The sequence below is a fragment of the Rhinolophus sinicus genome, chromosome 3, assembly GCF_057876585.1.
Source record: "Rhinolophus sinicus isolate RSI-liver-muscle chromosome 3, RSI-T2T, whole genome shotgun sequence".
In the NCBI taxonomy this organism is placed as follows: domain Eukaryota; kingdom Metazoa; phylum Chordata; class Mammalia; order Chiroptera; family Rhinolophidae; genus Rhinolophus; species Rhinolophus sinicus.
The window spans coordinates 24,520,332-24,536,770 of record NC_142503.1 but is presented as its reverse complement, the minus strand read 5'-3'; the positions used below and the strand labels follow the sequence as shown (position 1 = coordinate 24,536,770).

General features: G+C 34.8%; 1 protein-coding gene across 6 annotated transcripts in view; it reads left to right on the top strand.

The window, feature by feature from the left end:
- CPLANE1 (ciliogenesis and planar polarity effector complex subunit 1) overlaps nt 1–16,439 on the top strand; it is a 96,714-nt gene that overhangs the window by 26,874 nt on the left and 53,401 nt on the right. For all 6 annotated transcript variants that reach the window (XR_012495161.2, XM_088796490.1, XM_074328988.2 and 3 more), the window contains exons 16-26: nt 831–1,004; nt 2,512–2,740; nt 3,813–3,952; nt 6,313–6,530; nt 8,756–8,920; nt 9,952–10,090; nt 11,179–11,288; nt 11,440–11,598; nt 11,713–11,821; nt 13,014–13,314; nt 14,686–15,595. Coding sequence is in view for 5 of the 6 variants with exons in the window: in XM_088796490.1 (XP_088652616.1) it covers nt 831–1,004; nt 2,512–2,740; nt 3,813–3,952; nt 6,313–6,530; nt 8,756–8,920; nt 9,952–10,090; nt 11,179–11,288; nt 11,440–11,598; nt 11,713–11,821; nt 13,014–13,314; nt 14,686–15,595 (2,654 nt within the window). In the remaining variant the exon portion in view is untranslated. The remainder of the gene's footprint in view (nt 1–830; nt 1,005–2,511; nt 2,741–3,812; nt 3,953–6,312; nt 6,531–8,755; nt 8,921–9,951; nt 10,091–11,178; nt 11,289–11,439; nt 11,599–11,712; nt 11,822–13,013; nt 13,315–14,685; nt 15,596–16,439) is intronic.

Below are 16,439 nucleotides of genomic sequence, written 5' to 3'. Positions count from 1 at the left end.
TGGTCCATACACATATAGAACTAATATTCTGGTGAATATGTACCAAGTGACTTCTGGGAAAGAAAGATGTTTTGCTATTGTTGGGGCCATAAATTTCATAAAAAGTAATGCTAACTTAGTATTTCTATATATTTAATAGTTTTTAACTATTTCCAGTTTTTGAATGCCAGTTTATATTTTGAGTTTTGGTTCTCAAATAGGGATGATACATATTTGCTCCCGTTAGTTTATATCAGAATGACCTCAGGAATCCAGATGTAAGTTACCGCATACCGCCCCCCACCTTCTCCCTCCACCGCACACATTCCTTTTGTTCCTACCTCCCAAAAGAATCATCATAGTGAGCCATTCTTACTAATGGGAATATATCATAATTCCAAGATCTGATGGTACAGAAAAAAGCATTGAAAATCTCTGTTCTGATGCTTTCCAGATTATCTTTGTATTAAGCTTTGCTTCCTTCATCAAAGAAAAAAAATTGGAAAGGGAAGGAAGAAGGGAAAATAAACAATGAAATACCAAGCTTGCAGGTCCACCATGGCTGGTGGTTTGTTTTGTATAGATCCCTCCATGTTTTTAAATAAACTAGTAACTGAAAGTCATAAACAGTTCCTAAGTGTATGTGCTCATACTTATGAGCTAACTATTTTTGTTCTATTGTCTTCAAGAAGTATAGATACCTGTTATAAATTAGCTTGTAGAGGCCGTGGGTGCCCATCCCAGAACAAAATTTTAATTATGATTTTCTTGTATAATGTTGGGCTCTTAAAAATTACTACATTTTGATAGTTGAATTGGAATCTCCTTTGGTCACGTGCTGTATCCCTTAGATCCTGGGACGTCTCAGTGTGTATCTGGAATGACTGGAAATGTCCATCCTGAGGCAGCCGTGAGAGTTATCCAGTCCATGGCTCGGTTCATGGCCGCCTATTTCACCAATCAGCTTCTTTGCATTTTGCCACCTCACAATGTGAATATCCTTCCTCCCCTTCATATTAAAACAGGTAATATAGTAAATAATTTCCTCACCTTGTTTTGCACAGTGTGTTTAAAATCACATTGTACAGTGATCATTATTTTATGGAAATAATACTGTTATAGCTTGCTGTCTGACACACAGGGAATGCTCAGTGACTACTTGTGAATGAATAAAATCTGAGAAAGGTATTTGCTTGGATTTATTTTTATTGAATATGGATTTTAATCACAAATTTTGGACAAATTGGCACTTATAAAATTTTCATTTTTAAAGTAAAAAGGCTGCCACCTGCATTTATGTAAAAATATGGAAATTTAACAAATTTTGAGTATGCTGATTTTCTTTTATTGAGTTTAATTTCGTTGGTAAAACTTTTATAATTTTATTTGGATCATTTACTTTGTTCTGTTTAATCATTTCATTAATGGGGTCAAAAATGTACCTAATATGTGCTGAGTAACTGCCCTGCCCTCATGGAGATAAACATGTATACAAATTTTTCAGAAAATTAAATTGTTCGAGTTCTTTTAATAGTACAGTGCTTTGCTCAGTGAATAAAAAAGTAAGAAAATTTTAGTTAATCTCCTCTCTGCCCATGCAGAATCAAGCATTCAAGTGATTGACTAAATTTTTTATTTCTATCCAATGTGTTTGTCAGAGCTAATAAAATGATAGTGCTTGTGTGGGCAGAGCCCATGTAGGACACATGAGAAACTAATTTCAGCGAGCAGAAACCCACATGTATCATTTACCAATTTTATTTTGAATGAATGAGTGAAAATCTTAGCAATATGTGTTTTTAAAAAGTAACAGTTATGTCATCATATTTTCAAGTTACTTATTCAAGTTACTTCAATAAGGGAAAGGTATGTAGAAGGCTACGGAGAAGGATATTACCCTTTGTATTTAATCCCAGGCTAGACTAAGATCTTGTCGGTTAGTCAGGATTACTGAACATCACACTTTTCTACTTTCTTATAAACACTAGTATATTGGACAATTAATGTGCTTGAGTTTACCTCAAATTACTTTTTTATTGCATGACACTATGAGGAATGCAGAATCGGGGAAAACGCAGTCTCTGTTCCCCAGATGTCATAATCTCATAGGATAAATAGGCATGTATTTCAGGGCAGCCACAATAATAAACTCTGTACTGTGACCCAGTACATTTAAGTGTGTAAGTATGTTTATATTTGACACAAAAGTTTCACTAAACTGTATTTACCTTTATTTTGCTTAATGTACTCTGATACTGTCTCTTCTGTTTCTCTGTCTACTCTGTGCTGTTTCATTTTTTTAAGAATGTTATCATTTGCTTCATGATCCACTAATGAGGCACATTCTTTAGTATTAAAAAAAAACGATTCTAGGCTATGTTAAGTATTATTTTAGCCCATTTTGTTAGTATCTTCCTTGTTGTGGTTTTGTATTGAAAATACTCATTGAAGAGATATATATGTACTCATGTAAGGAGGTGTGAATTCTGATGTATGTAATTGTCATATCCATTTTCTTTAATTTACTCACAGAGCAATCCTTACGATTTATTCCTCTGCAACACTCTAAGGTGGCCAGTGTTGTTAGAGATCAGAATCTTTCTAATGTGTGGACAGTTGAATATGCCCTTGAATTACTATTTATTGGTGGCCTGGTTCCAGAAGCTGTGTGGTTGGCACATAAACTTGGAGACTGGAAGACATCTGTTTCAATTGGTGTGGCCTTCCAACTGTTCTGTAAACTAGATAGCAATTTCACGAGGTATGTATTCTTGGGCAATCTTAAGTTAAGAAATAGTGTAATACTGTCATCTGAAATGTTTATTTCTCTTCATTTACACATTTTGTGGAATTTTTAGTTCAGCATTGTCCAGTAGAACTTTCTTCCGTGATGGCAATATTCTATATGAGCTGTCCAATGTGATAGCTACTATCCACGCATAGCTATTGAGCACTTGAAATGTGGCTGGTAAGACCAATGAACTGAATTTTCAATTTAATTTTAATTCATTTAAATTTAAATAGCTACATATAACTAGTGAGTTCTGTGTTGGACAGCTCAGCGGTATACTTATTTGTATTAAAATGTTTATTTAGAACATTTATTTGTTAGTAATGCCCTCAAAGGGCTTATAGTCAATGGGAGAGTCCATTGTCCATACCAAATAGAACTTGAATTTTAAGCTAATCAAACTTATCTCTGTATTTTAACTTTTGGATATTATGGTATTGCTGTGCCTTTTATATGCTTCACTTCAATAATTCAGCATATATTTATTATATAACCTCTCGTTACCAAGCTCTATCTATGCCAAGTATATTAGTGGATATAAACTTAAACGGTACATAGTTTCTATGCTTAAGGCATTTATAGTTTAATAGAGAAAATAAGACAAAACATTGTAATTTACATAGCATGGTAAGAAAAGTGCCAGTGGTACAGTGAGGAGAGCAATAATACCAAGTGAGGGAAGGACAGGAAATACTTTATGTAGTAATGTCATTTGAGACGGGCATTAAGGAGAAGACAGGATCTTGACAAACTGAGTAGCTCTAGGGAGAGAGAACATTCCAAACACGAGCAAAGGCATACGGCAAAACAGGTTTGGTTCAGTTTGGACAGAGTATGTACTCATATGTAGGAAATAAGGATGGGGAGATATTTTAGGACCATAATCGTGAAGAGCCTTAAAACTCTTCTTAATGCAGTATTTCCTTGATTATTCATCCTATATTTAGGAGAGAGACAAAGAAAGTGAATTTCACTGTTTCTTAAAATTTCATGATTCTTTTAAAAATTTGGATTAATTTCCCTTAATTTGATGTGTTTTCAGGTTCAAGAGAAAGAGTCAGAATCTACTATTAACTATGACTCCAGCACAGATTTTCCAGGAAAAACTCCAATGTTTTTTAGGTCAGCCAGCATCTTTGGAAGCAAAAAATGAAATGGGCTCAAAATACAAACAATTTACAGGTGTGTTACCTACATATGGTCTAATACATATATCAGGTTAATATATAAATGATGTATTATAGAAATGTATACTTGAAACCTATATAATTTTACTAACTAATGTATTGCCAATAAATTTAATAAATAAAAAAATAAAATTTATAAAGCTTATAAACACCCACAAATATGTTAACACTTTGAAATAAGATTAGCAAATACAAAAATATGCTATTTATTTTTAATCCTGGGAGCATCCAAAACTGATGCCAGCTCAAACACAGTGGTCAATTACTGAATCATATTCCAGTTTTCCATATATAGCTTTATACTAGTTGTATTTTGCTGCATTTGGATTATTTTCTTTTGTAGTCATATAATCATCGAATCTCAGACACGGAAGGGTAGTTAGAAGTATTTAGTTCAACTCTCACCTAGTGCATAAATCATAGAGTTGGTTTTGTTTTTAACTTGAAAAGTTCAAAGTGGTATTACAAAATTAAATATAAATATTACGTAGATTTTACCCAGGTGCCTATAAAATTTGTCTGTTTTATAGATGGAGGAATTTAGACAAAAAGTAATGAACTCAGTTATTTAAAGTTGTGTATATAATGATAAAACCAGGATTACTGTGGGACCCTTTGTTTTCATTAGTGCTATTCTCCATTAGGGAGTGAGACTTCTAACTCTAGATTCCTAGAACTTACTAATTATAACTTCTCTTTCTGGAAAGAACTCAGAATTGAAAACTTTTCTTTGATGATTTTCTGTCATGTTCTCTCTTTTTTTTTTTCTGTAGTAAATGTTAGTAAATGAAAAGATAATGTAACTACATGAAAGTTGGTTTTGAAAAAAATGACTGAAAAATTCCAAGTCTGAGCTAGGTCTGGCAATATGTTGTTTTAGATGATCTCCCAAAATAGATAAAATGCGTTCTATATAAAATATAAAAATACACACTTAAAGGCTAAGCTTTAAAGAAATTAAAGGAAATTTCCATGAGTCACAAACAAAGAGGAAATAAAAACTCAATGGATTCCACCTCTAGGTATTTACCCAAGAAAAATAAAACATGTCCAGCCGAGGACATGTATATGACTTTTCTTAGCAGCTTTTTCATGATAGCCAAAAACTTGAAACCGCCCAGATGCCCACAACTTGTGAATGGATAAACATATTGAAATATATCTGTACAATGGAATAATAAATAATAAAGAGGAACAAACTGCTGATAACATGCAACAACATGGGTGAATCGCAGAACCAGTATGCTGAATGAAAGTCAGAAACAAAGACTACATACTGTATGATTCCATTTATATGACATTTTATTAAAGGCAACATTATAGGGACAAGAAACAGGTCAGTGGTTGCCAGGGAGTAAGGGGAGAATTGACAACAAAGGGGTAAAAGAGAACTTTTTTGGGGTGATGGGAATGTTCTTACAGGGCAGTATAGATTAGTCACAACTCATTATACTTAAAAAAGATGACTTTTAGTGTATGTAAATTATACCTCAGTGACCCAATTTAAAAATGAAAAACTCAGCAGATGGTTAATGAACTGAAGATGAATTTAAACTCTCTCTCCATATATGTATATACACACTATACATATATAGTGAGAGAGAGAGAGAGAGATAAAAATGCATATATACAAAATAGGAGTAGAGAAAAGAGATGGAAAATATGAAAGAGAAGTTAAACCTTACAGAGTATAAAATAGGAAAACACAACACATGTCTAATAGGAGTGCCAGTGTATTCACACCAAATTCTGGATAGTGGCTACCTCTTGAGAGGAGGAGTGGAATATGACTTCCTAACATAGACGTTCCTACGTCTCCAGTTCTGCCACCTGCATCCCCTTGCATTATGCCTCTTGGGACACGTCGATATTTACATAATTGAAGTTATACTGTATGACCATTTTGTATTTTTCTTTTTTAAGGTTCATATTATAAGTCATTTTTATTTTATTATAAAAGGACTGTGATTGACTATTAAGAAAAAGAAAAAAAATTATCCTACTGCCTTCATATAATGTTTTATGTTATTTTGGTGTCTTTCTTGACATTTTTCTCCTATTAATATTTTTTCATTGTTTTTGACTCATGACTGTATTCCAAGAGTATTTTTATTATATAGTTCTTATTACAGTATCTTGTATAATACTGGGGAAAGTCTTGTGCTCTGATTGCCTTTAATCCTAAAGTAACAGAATAGTTGTTAAATTTCTCTCTAGAAGTTTGGATGCTTTTCATGTCAGCCAATATGTTCACTTTTGATGATCAGCTTTTCAGATACAAGATTTCATCCTATGAAGTAGCATAAGAAGTATAATATAAAGTTTAGCTATTTTATCTAATTTTGTATTTGGTAGATCCCATTGAAGAGGAAGATGCAAATCTGCTGTTCGGTTCAGTGCAAGAAGTGCTGAAAGCAGCAGTGATGGCCGATGCAGATATTCTCTCAGAGACCTTTCAGCTTCTGATGACCTCTGCCAAGGACTTCAGTAAGAGACTGTGGGGCTTAGTGCCGGTCGGCCTGTATCTTCCAGCTCCTCCATTATATTGTCCACAACCAGCTATTCTTAGTGAAGTAAGCTTAGCATTTCATCTTTCAGTTACTTTAAAGTTGACATGATTTTGCCCAATTTTTAAATAATCAACCTGATAATAATCTTCAAGCTAAAATGCAAGCTCTGAAGACAGACTTCCGGATCCCAGCTTTGCTGTTTATTAATTGTGGAATCTTGGGTAATGTAATTAACTGCTGTTTAAGTTTCCTTATCTGTAAAATGCAGATGATGATAGTTCTTCCAATAGCATTATTGTGAGGATTAAATAAGATGTCCTGTAAAAACTTTTACTTTAGGGCCTAGGACACATAGTAAGCATTCAACAAATGTTAAAATTATTGCAATAATAAAACAAAATTAGAGACATTTCTCTATATCCATATTTTAAAAACTAGACTTTTGTTTAGGATAACAAATGTCAGAATTTAGAAGCCATACATTATTTCAGTGTTTATTCACCTCATTGACTTTGCCTCTTTTAAAAGAGGCAAATAATTTTTTTTTTTGTTGTTTTGAGAGATCATTTTTATCTCCTGCACTATTCAATTGTCTTATAAATAGCAACACTGTATTCCTCTTAGGAACTTTCCTTTTGCTCTTATTGAAAATCATAACATTGTAATTAGCTGTTTTTAAGATTTAAAGTGTTAATGTAAATTATTTACATTTAAATTATTTTAATATTTGATTAATATTGTGAAGTGATTCTGGTATTTTCTTTTCTACTTAGTGTTTCAGTATTAGCAACTTCTATCTTTCTCGTTTTTTCTCTTGTTTTTTTTTTATAGCTGTATTCTCATTTGTTATATTTAATATTTCAATAGGTTAAAAAATTTCATTTCTTGATATTTCAAATGTAATATATTACAAATGTAAGGAATAAATAGTCCGTGGTATTTCTCAGTAATTCCTCTTTCCTCTCACATCTTAGTCTTCAATATATTGGTTTAGAAATTAGAAATCACACTGAAGGTATTTTTGTATGCTGTGCTATTAGTTTGAGTGGTTACTATTCTTAGTAGTGCTTCATTTTATTATTTTTCATTAAAATCCTCAATGGTAGGATTTTTCTTAAATGTCATTCTGTATCAATTAGAACCCCTTGGGTTGGAAGCACATAGTAGAAAACTTGGTCAAAACTGGCTGGCATAATTGAGGAGCCAGAGGTAGGACTCAGTTATGTTACCAAAGACATGGGCTCTTTCTTTCTAGTTTGCTTTCGAAGATATCAGCTTCGGCTGAAGGCTGGCTCCCTTTGTGGGAGCAGAATGGCTGCCAGCAGCTTCTAAGGCCACCTTGTCCATGTCCAGAGGGAGAAGGGAAGGGAGAAAGAAAAAGAGTAAAAGTATTTCTCTCCCAGCATTCGAAGCAGTACTGAGAGACACTCTTCTGAGACTGACTTAGGTCACTTGCCTATCCTTGAATCCATTACCTTGGCTGGGGGCAATGCAAGGTAGGTGCTGCTTGGCAATCAATTAGCATCTTCCCTGGAAGCTGGGGATGTGGGATCAGTTCTCCCTGGATCAGGTAGGCTGTGTAGGGGAAGGGCAGATACCCAATAAAAACAGAGCGCAATTAAAAAGTGGCAATGATAGGAGGACATTGGGGAAGCAAATGTTTACAACATATTATCTAATTTTCTGGGAAATTAATCTTTAGCTACTGACTTGAATAGTGTTTTTTTAACAAACATTTATTGGATGCTACTACATGTTGGGTTTTATTCTATGCACTATGATAATACAAATGTGTATCTCAAAGCCTTTGCTCTTGGGTAGTTCTCAATGTAGTGAGAAACAGATACATAAATCAGTACAGAGTAAATTAGTAAAAGCTGTAATGGAAGTCTGAGCAAAGTGGCGTCGTAGCAGAGTTGGAGGACTTCACAGAGGAGGTGACACTGAAATATGAGTAGGATTTTTCCAGGGAAAGGAAGGAAAAAGGCATTCTCCTTGAAAGAAGCTCTCTGCAACATTCCACAGATGGAGTCAGGAGTGGTGGCCTTTAGCTGTCGTAGGCAAAGATTTGGGATTAGGGTCAATTAGGTCCTTTACATTGTCTGAGGGGAGAGAAATGGTTGCTTGACACTAGAAATAGCTATAGTTGAAATCTCTGAGGCCATGCCTCAAATTTTTCTTTATAAATCTCCAGGAACATTCTAGTTTGAGAAGCACTATCTTTATTTTCACTTTAACATTTAAAATTTTTGTATTACTAGCTATTAAAACTGATTTATTTTCTTCAGGAAGATGGTGGTGATCTTCTTTTAAAAGCTGAAAAAGATAATCGCCAAAAGCTGTCTGGAATCCTTCAACGTGTTCTCCTGCTCTTCCGGGCAGCGCGGTGTTCTTTTCCTGTAGCACAGTGGTACATCTTGCAGTTGAGATGGGCCAGAAAAGTCATGCAGAAGGTATGGAGATGTCTCAGTCATTTAAGTGCTATGCTAAGTAATTTAAATGTACTAATATCTACCAATACTTACAATTGTGACATTTTCTCAAAGATTTGAAAATATAAGTTAAAATTACATTTATTCTAGATCTTCTCATCCAAAGTTATTTTAAGTAGTTTTACTTAAGGAGGGCAGAGTTTTCCTGTATTATAGAAAGGCTTGTTTCAATAGTTTCAGGATCTATTGAGCCTGAATGTTTGTTATAGGAAACTTCATTTTAAAAATTGTTTATTGTAGAAAACTATTTACTTGAAGTTGTAAATTATAGTTGCATGAAAGGTTGAGCTTACCAACTCCTGACAATAATATCACTTAATCCAGTTTTAAGTAACTCAGCTGGCATGTAAAGACTGTGTGGATTCCCTTAAAATTAGCAACACAGCTAAAGACATTCCTCCTTGTAAAACATTTTTGCTAGTAATAAATTATGAGAGATTAAAGCCTGGTGCAAGTAGTGGGCAGAATTCTAAAGATGCTCATAGGATTCTTCTATCCTGGTTATTCAAACACATCTAGATACTGCTTTAATTTGACCAGAAGGTTCTTTACAGATGAAATTAATATTACTAATCAGGTGACCTTAAAATAGGGAGATTATCCTGGTTTATTTTTGTGGGTCCAATGTTATCACAAAAGCCCTTAAAAGAGAGGCAGAAGAATCGGTCAGTGACATGCAGTAGAAAAGGAGGGGCCGAGAAATAAGGCAGAAGGGGAGATTAGAAGACTGAGGACACAACTCACCCTGCTGGCTTTGAAAAGGGCCATGATCCAGGGAATGAAGGCATCTTTCAGAAACAGAATGTTCCACAGCCTAGCCAGCAGGTAGTATAGCTGATTTCAGGAGTATTTTCTTACATAGTAAAGGGACCATGCTTGTTCACCATTCTCTATGGTTTTTCTTACCTGCCTTATTGGTTGCTTTATAGTTTCCTTAAAAAATTGATTTATATCACTGCTAATTTACATTTTCTATCATTCTTTGTTTTTAGATTCGAATGAAAGGGTCCCTTCCTTCATTGAGTCCTTTCCCTCAGTCGTTACTTAATTACTGTAAAGGAGGTGTAACATTCTTTCGACCTGGAGCAACTGGCGATCACAAGCTTGATGAAGTTTCCATTAAAGCAATAGGTTTGTCCAAAATGAACTGCTTGCTTAGAAATTAGCCCTAAATATTAATAACAATATATTTTACATTTGATTGGGAAAGTTTCCATATAACAGAACACTATACTGGCAATGAAAAGACAGTATATATATATATATATATATATATATATATATATATATATATATATATATATATATATATAAAATAAAAATATATATATATTTCCACCATGGAGAGATATCCAAGATACATACATTAGGTGAAGAGGAAAAGCTAGTTGCAAAACAGAGTAATATGTTTTTATATATTTTTGTGGACTAGTGTTGCTTCAAATAACAAAAATTGTTTGATATTGAAAATTATGTTTAAGAAAAATTTTAAACTTAAATGCCTATCTATAAGTGATTTTCCAAATAAATTAATTATATAATATTAAGTAGAACTATGTATTGTCTTAAAAAGATTTACAGGGCTGCCTGGTGGCTCAGGCAGTTGCAGCGCTGTGCTCCTAACACCGAAGTCCTCTGTTTTAATTCCCACATTGTTCCCACTGTGAACAATGGCTCTCCCTGGAGCTGGGCTGCCATGGGCTGCCATGTACTACCATGGGCTGATGTGTGCTACCGTGAGCAGCAGGTCACCACCGACTGAGGATCGGCGACCAAGACTGCCTCAGTGGGTGGAGCGCAAGGCTCATAATACCAGCATCCGCCAGAGAACTGCGCCCTACACCTAGACTGAGAAACAATGGCTTAAAAACTGGGGGGCAGGGGCAAAAAAAAAAAAAAAAAAAAGATTTACGGTATATTGTGAAGTTTAAAGCAAGTAAACTACTAGTAAATAGAGTAGGATATTTACTCTTAAAAAATGTTTTCAATATTTTCATCCAAATGACATTCATAAAATATTCTAGAATAACATGCATGAAAATTCTGGAAGGCTCTCCATGACTTTTATGTAAGTTGTTGACAATGAGCATGTGTTTCTTTTATAATAAAAAAAATAAAGACATTTATTTTGGAAAAAAAAAAGCAGCAGTAGTGAAGTTATTATAATATTAATGTACATACTCATGCAATCTTCTTTCGTATTTGTATTTCTAATTTAGGTTGCTTCAGAGAACTTTGTGCTTTGTGTTGGATGCTGCATATCCGTGATAAGTTATCCTATTGTTGCAGGCAATATCAGAAAGCAAGAGAACATGTGGAGGGAAAGAAGGTATTTACCTGCAAAAGAATAAGAAAAATAAACAAGCATTACTCATGGAATTATTGCTTGATAGATTTTACTGTTTGTAGCAAAATTTTCTGTTGAACTCATTCTAGTCTGTCCATCTAAAGAGAAATGAATTTTTTCAATATCTATTTAGAACCTCGAAGTGGAGTTTGATTCCTGTATGGTTGAGAACTGTCTCAGTGCTGTGGAATGGGCTTATAGAATGCTACCCTTCTCTCGGTTTTTCAATATTGAAGAACTTATTCAGGATCTAATTTTGAGCCTTATTGGAGAACTGCCACCAATCAGAAAGGTAATGTGAATGTAGGTGGAAATAAACTAAATCATAATTAGAGACTTTGAAGGATTTTTATTTTGTTTTAAGAATGATGTTGCTCATAATATTCATTTTTTAATTTTTCTGAAGGTAGCAGAAATTTTTGTGAAAGCATTTCCTAATCCTGAGGACATAAGGGTTCCTTTAAGAGAAAAATATCACTCTCTTCAACAGAGACTCAGACACTATGTGGTGAAAGGTATTCTTTGTCATTTCTTAGAAATCTGATAAATTGCTGAAGATTCTCATTTTGTCTTGATCGCATTTATTTTCCAGTGCTTATGTTTTTATGCGTGTCTCCTTTCCTTGGAGATAGGAGTCTGAAAAGGCAGAAGCACTTCCCCATTAAAGAAGCACCAGTTCTGTTGCTTTGGAACCAGAGAAGTTGGCTTCATGTCGTGGCTCTGTCAGTTAGTAACTGTGACCGTAGGCAAGTTTTTCAGTCTCTCTGAGCCTCATTCCCTTGTTTGTAAAATGACTATATTAATACCTGCTTTATGCATGTGTATTGAAAGGAGATTAAGTAAGATAAAATATGTAAAAGGAGGACACAGTGCTTTGCATAATGTAGATACTGTATTGAAAACTAGTGTCCTTCCTCTCCCTTTCTTTAAGCTTCTAATTTTATCCTATACATTCAAGATGACCTCGTGGAAATTTTTTTTTTATTGTGGTAAAATATACATAATATAAAACTTGCCATTTTTAAGTGTATATTTCAGTGGCATTAAGTACATTGACAATGTTACAGGATTTTTAAAGAATTTAAATTACCCGCTTTTTAAGAACTGTAATTTAGTCTTTCTGGTTATGTCCTATGATTGCACATTATTTTATTAATATACTATGTTATATTTGTGATTTATATTTTTCTTAAGACTTTTTGATATCCTCTAAAATGTCCTGTTTATGTATTAATAATGTTTAAAATTTTCTCTATAGGCAGCCTTGAAAAATTTTCCTTCCTATTGTTTCCCATTACTTGAAGTTAGAAATGTGTCTTTGTTTCTTTGGCTAAAATTATACTTATTTTTCTCTTATCACTCCGATGGAATCGAAAAAACGTTAGTGATTCTCTTTATAATTATCCTTCTGCTTTTTGAGGTAGTTAAATTACTACTTAATTTTTTTCCCCAGGGTACACTTTTTTATAGAGTCTGGGTCCTGTTCCTTTTATTGTTCTTTGATGGACCTTCTCTAGCTTCTGCATAAAGTATGGACCATAGCTTTCTAACGAATACTGAAGAAAGCATGATCTGTAAGAGTGTGGAAATAAGTCTTAGTTTTCAGTTAGATTTCATGTCCCCAGGAAGGATCAGAATTGGGTTCCCTTATGTCTTGAGTTGAAACATTTTAATGAACTGTAAAGCCTTTCATTCTTTTCTTTCTAGGTCCTCAAACTGAGGAAATGATGTCTGTTATCATGCATTCTACCCATAAAGTCAGGGTGAAAGCCCTAAAACGTGTGCAGAGAAATATAGGTTCTTTTGAGATGAATGTATGGGAACCAATTGAAGAAGAAAAACCAGCTGAAGTTCCAGGTTTTGACAGGTTTTCCCTGGGGACTAGTTTGAGCAGGAGCACACTCACAGAACTGGGGAATTCCCTGGCCCACAGTGATGCTGACACAGCAGATACCGTCTCTGAAGCTCAGTCGGTTGAAGAAAAAAGTAGGATGCTTTTCTGTCAAAGGTACCGTTGAGAGCTCTTAATAGCAAGCATGCACTTTCTTTGGAAAACAACGTTTTCAATATTTTCATGCAACTGATGAATTCATTTCAAGTCCCAGCAACCTCACTCATTGTACTGTTAACAGTGGGAATGGTCAGTGCTACGTGCCCCACTCACAAGGATGTTAGGAATGTGAAGTGACACTGTACATTTGAAAATCCATTAAAAATATTGTTCAAATACGAAATAATTTTTTCACCTGAAAATATAAAATCAAATGAACAGATAGAATTCTAGAGTTCCCTGGAGGACTTTTAGTTTTTTCGGTAATCTTTACACTTAAGTCATGTAGAGTTTCGGGTTAGCTATATTATTTTTAAGTTTCCAGGGAAAGAAATTGCACACTCGTTTTTGAAACTTGCCCATAAGTTGTTGAGAGATTCTTGCTTATCATTTAAAGCGCTGTTACTCTGATTTGAGCAGATTTTTTTCTTTATAACCCTAGTATCTGCAGTGCAGTTTATTCCCATGACTTCCCATCTTGCTTAAGTGAAATAATCCCATCTACTTTAAACATCTGCTTAAACCATATCTAATAGTATTGTAAGTGGTGGGTGTGTTTCACCAAACAACTTTGATGTTAGCACAGGCATACCCTGGGGGCTGCTTATTGTGCATATTTAATAGGAAGAGGCATCACCACGTCAGCCCAGGTGCCTAGCAGGAACCTTTTATTTCTCTTACTGAGGAAACTAGGATCTGTGTTCTGCCCTAGGAAACATGTTGAAAGAAAACAGATTTAAAAATAGTTATGGTTGGCAGTTACGGTACCTGCCCAACAGGTTTAATAGCAGTAGAAAGTGTTTTAAAAATTCCCAACTTTTGTATGCTAAGGAATTCTGAGGGCGGCCCTGCTTGTTTGTTGCACATTGTACAGATAAACTGAAAGGGGCAGACGCAATACAGAAACAAACCATAAACTAAGATGTGTATTGGTGGCTTGTGATTTTATTGACTTTGTATTCTGACCTATTATTAGAGGACTTTTTTTTTTTCCCCTATTGACTTTGTATTCTGACCTATTATTAGAGGACTTTTTTTTTTCCCCAAAAAAAATTCATGATTTTTTAATAAGGAAATTTCTGTGAACACATTTTATCTCTCTTAACACAAATTTTCCCTTTTGCTATTAATGTTGTGTTTTTTAGATTCAGAATCTTCAGCTCTAGTAAACACTTAGATATCATTTAGACCAACCCCCTCATTTGAAAGATAGGAAATTGAGGCATTTAAAAATGACTTAATCAGTGGAGAGAATTTTTATAAATTCTAAGATGTTTTATTGATTAAGTGATCTTTAATCTTGCCTTTTCCAACTTTGTTTTGCTGTAGAAATGCTCCAAATCACATGGAATTAACACTGATTGATAAGCCCAACAATGAAAAGAAAATATGTAATCAGAAGGAAAACCCCGAAAGAAAAGAAGATCATGGAAAGTTATTACAAAATGCACTTCCTGTCATAGGAGTTTGGGAATTTGAACGTGATGATGATGAATATATTAAATTCCTTGATCTTTTCTTGAGTTATGTTCTTGAAAGAGACCTACTCGATTCTAAGGATCCTGGCATTCCATTTCTAACCAGTTTTTCTGGACATCTTAAAGAACATGAACTTAATTCTTTACTTTTTGATGTGCATACAACATTGAAACGACGTCAGGGCAAAACCAAAAGCCAGAATGTATTTAGAGCTGGCTCCTGCTTTGCCGTTGCTCTGGAGTCACATGAGGCTGAAAAATCAGAAAGCCAGGCACGTCCAGCTTCAGTCACGGTTAATCAAGGGAGCAGACCTTTTTTAGAGAACCCTTTGAATGAAGTTAATAAAAATGAAGGGAAGAGTGGACTGTTTGGTTTAAAACAAAAGTCAATTTACAGAATACAAGATGACAACGCAGAGAAACCTTTAATCCAGAGAGTGTCGAACCATACTTCTTGGACTCCCAAATCCATTAAAACTACAAGGTGTATTTTCAAAGCAATTCAAAGCAATGATATTACCCCTCAGGAAGATCTTCCTCTAGCATTGAATAGCACATTTGGCAGCATAAGAAGGCTGCTGGAGTGGATGATAAGATGGTCTGATAGAAGAATGCTGTGTGAGCCTAGTCTCTCTGAGTCATCCTGTGAGTACAGCCCTGTTATTCGTGTCAAGACCTCTTCAGCTGCCATTCTTACATCCCTGTGGCTTTTGGAACAACCCTATTTTGCTACATATAATGCAAAAAATGCCATTAGTAAGGTAAGTACTTGAATTGTTTATTACATACAAATGAGAATTCTCATTTAGGTTAAAACTGTTTATATTTCCCTTTTTCTTTTTTTTAAAGATTTTATGGGGAAGGGGAACAGGACTTTATTGGGGTACAGTGAGTACTTCCAGGACTTTTTTCCAAGTCAAGTTGTTGTCCTTTCAGTCTTAGTTGCAGGGGGCACAGCCCACCATCCCTTGCGGGAGTCGAACCGGCAACCTTGTGGTTGAGAGGACGCGCTCCAACCAACTGAGCCATCCGGGAGGCAGCTCAGCTCAAGGTGCCGTGTTCAATGTTAGTTGCAGGGGGCACTGCCCACCATCCCTTGTGGGACTCGAGGAGTTGAACCCGCAACCTTGTGGTTGAGAGCCCACTGGCCCATGTGGGAATCGAACCGGCAGCCTTCGGAGTTAGCATGGAGCTCCAACTGCCTGAGCCACCGGGCAGGCCCCTTATATTTCCCCATTTTTAAAAAATCACTAAGAAACTAAGTTAATGATAATGTCGATTATAATATGTATCACCTTTTTTTTCTTTAAGTGGTTCCTTTCCTTCTTAAAAGTAATTAATTAGGGTAAAAGTGCTTTCATAGAGGCTATGAGTTTTATGGCTTTATGTATGTTTATAACAAAAGGAAGAAGATAATTTTGAGTGATCACGACATGTTTCTGGAGATTTATCTTATTCGTTTGTTTAGAACATATTCCTTTGTTTCTTCATTTTCCTTGAGACTGTATTGGTTTCTGCACATTAGATAAAATAGCCACATCTCCCAGTCTGGACAGAGTGGTCTGGTGTAGGAGATGAATCTTATCAATCAACCTGGCTTGAGCT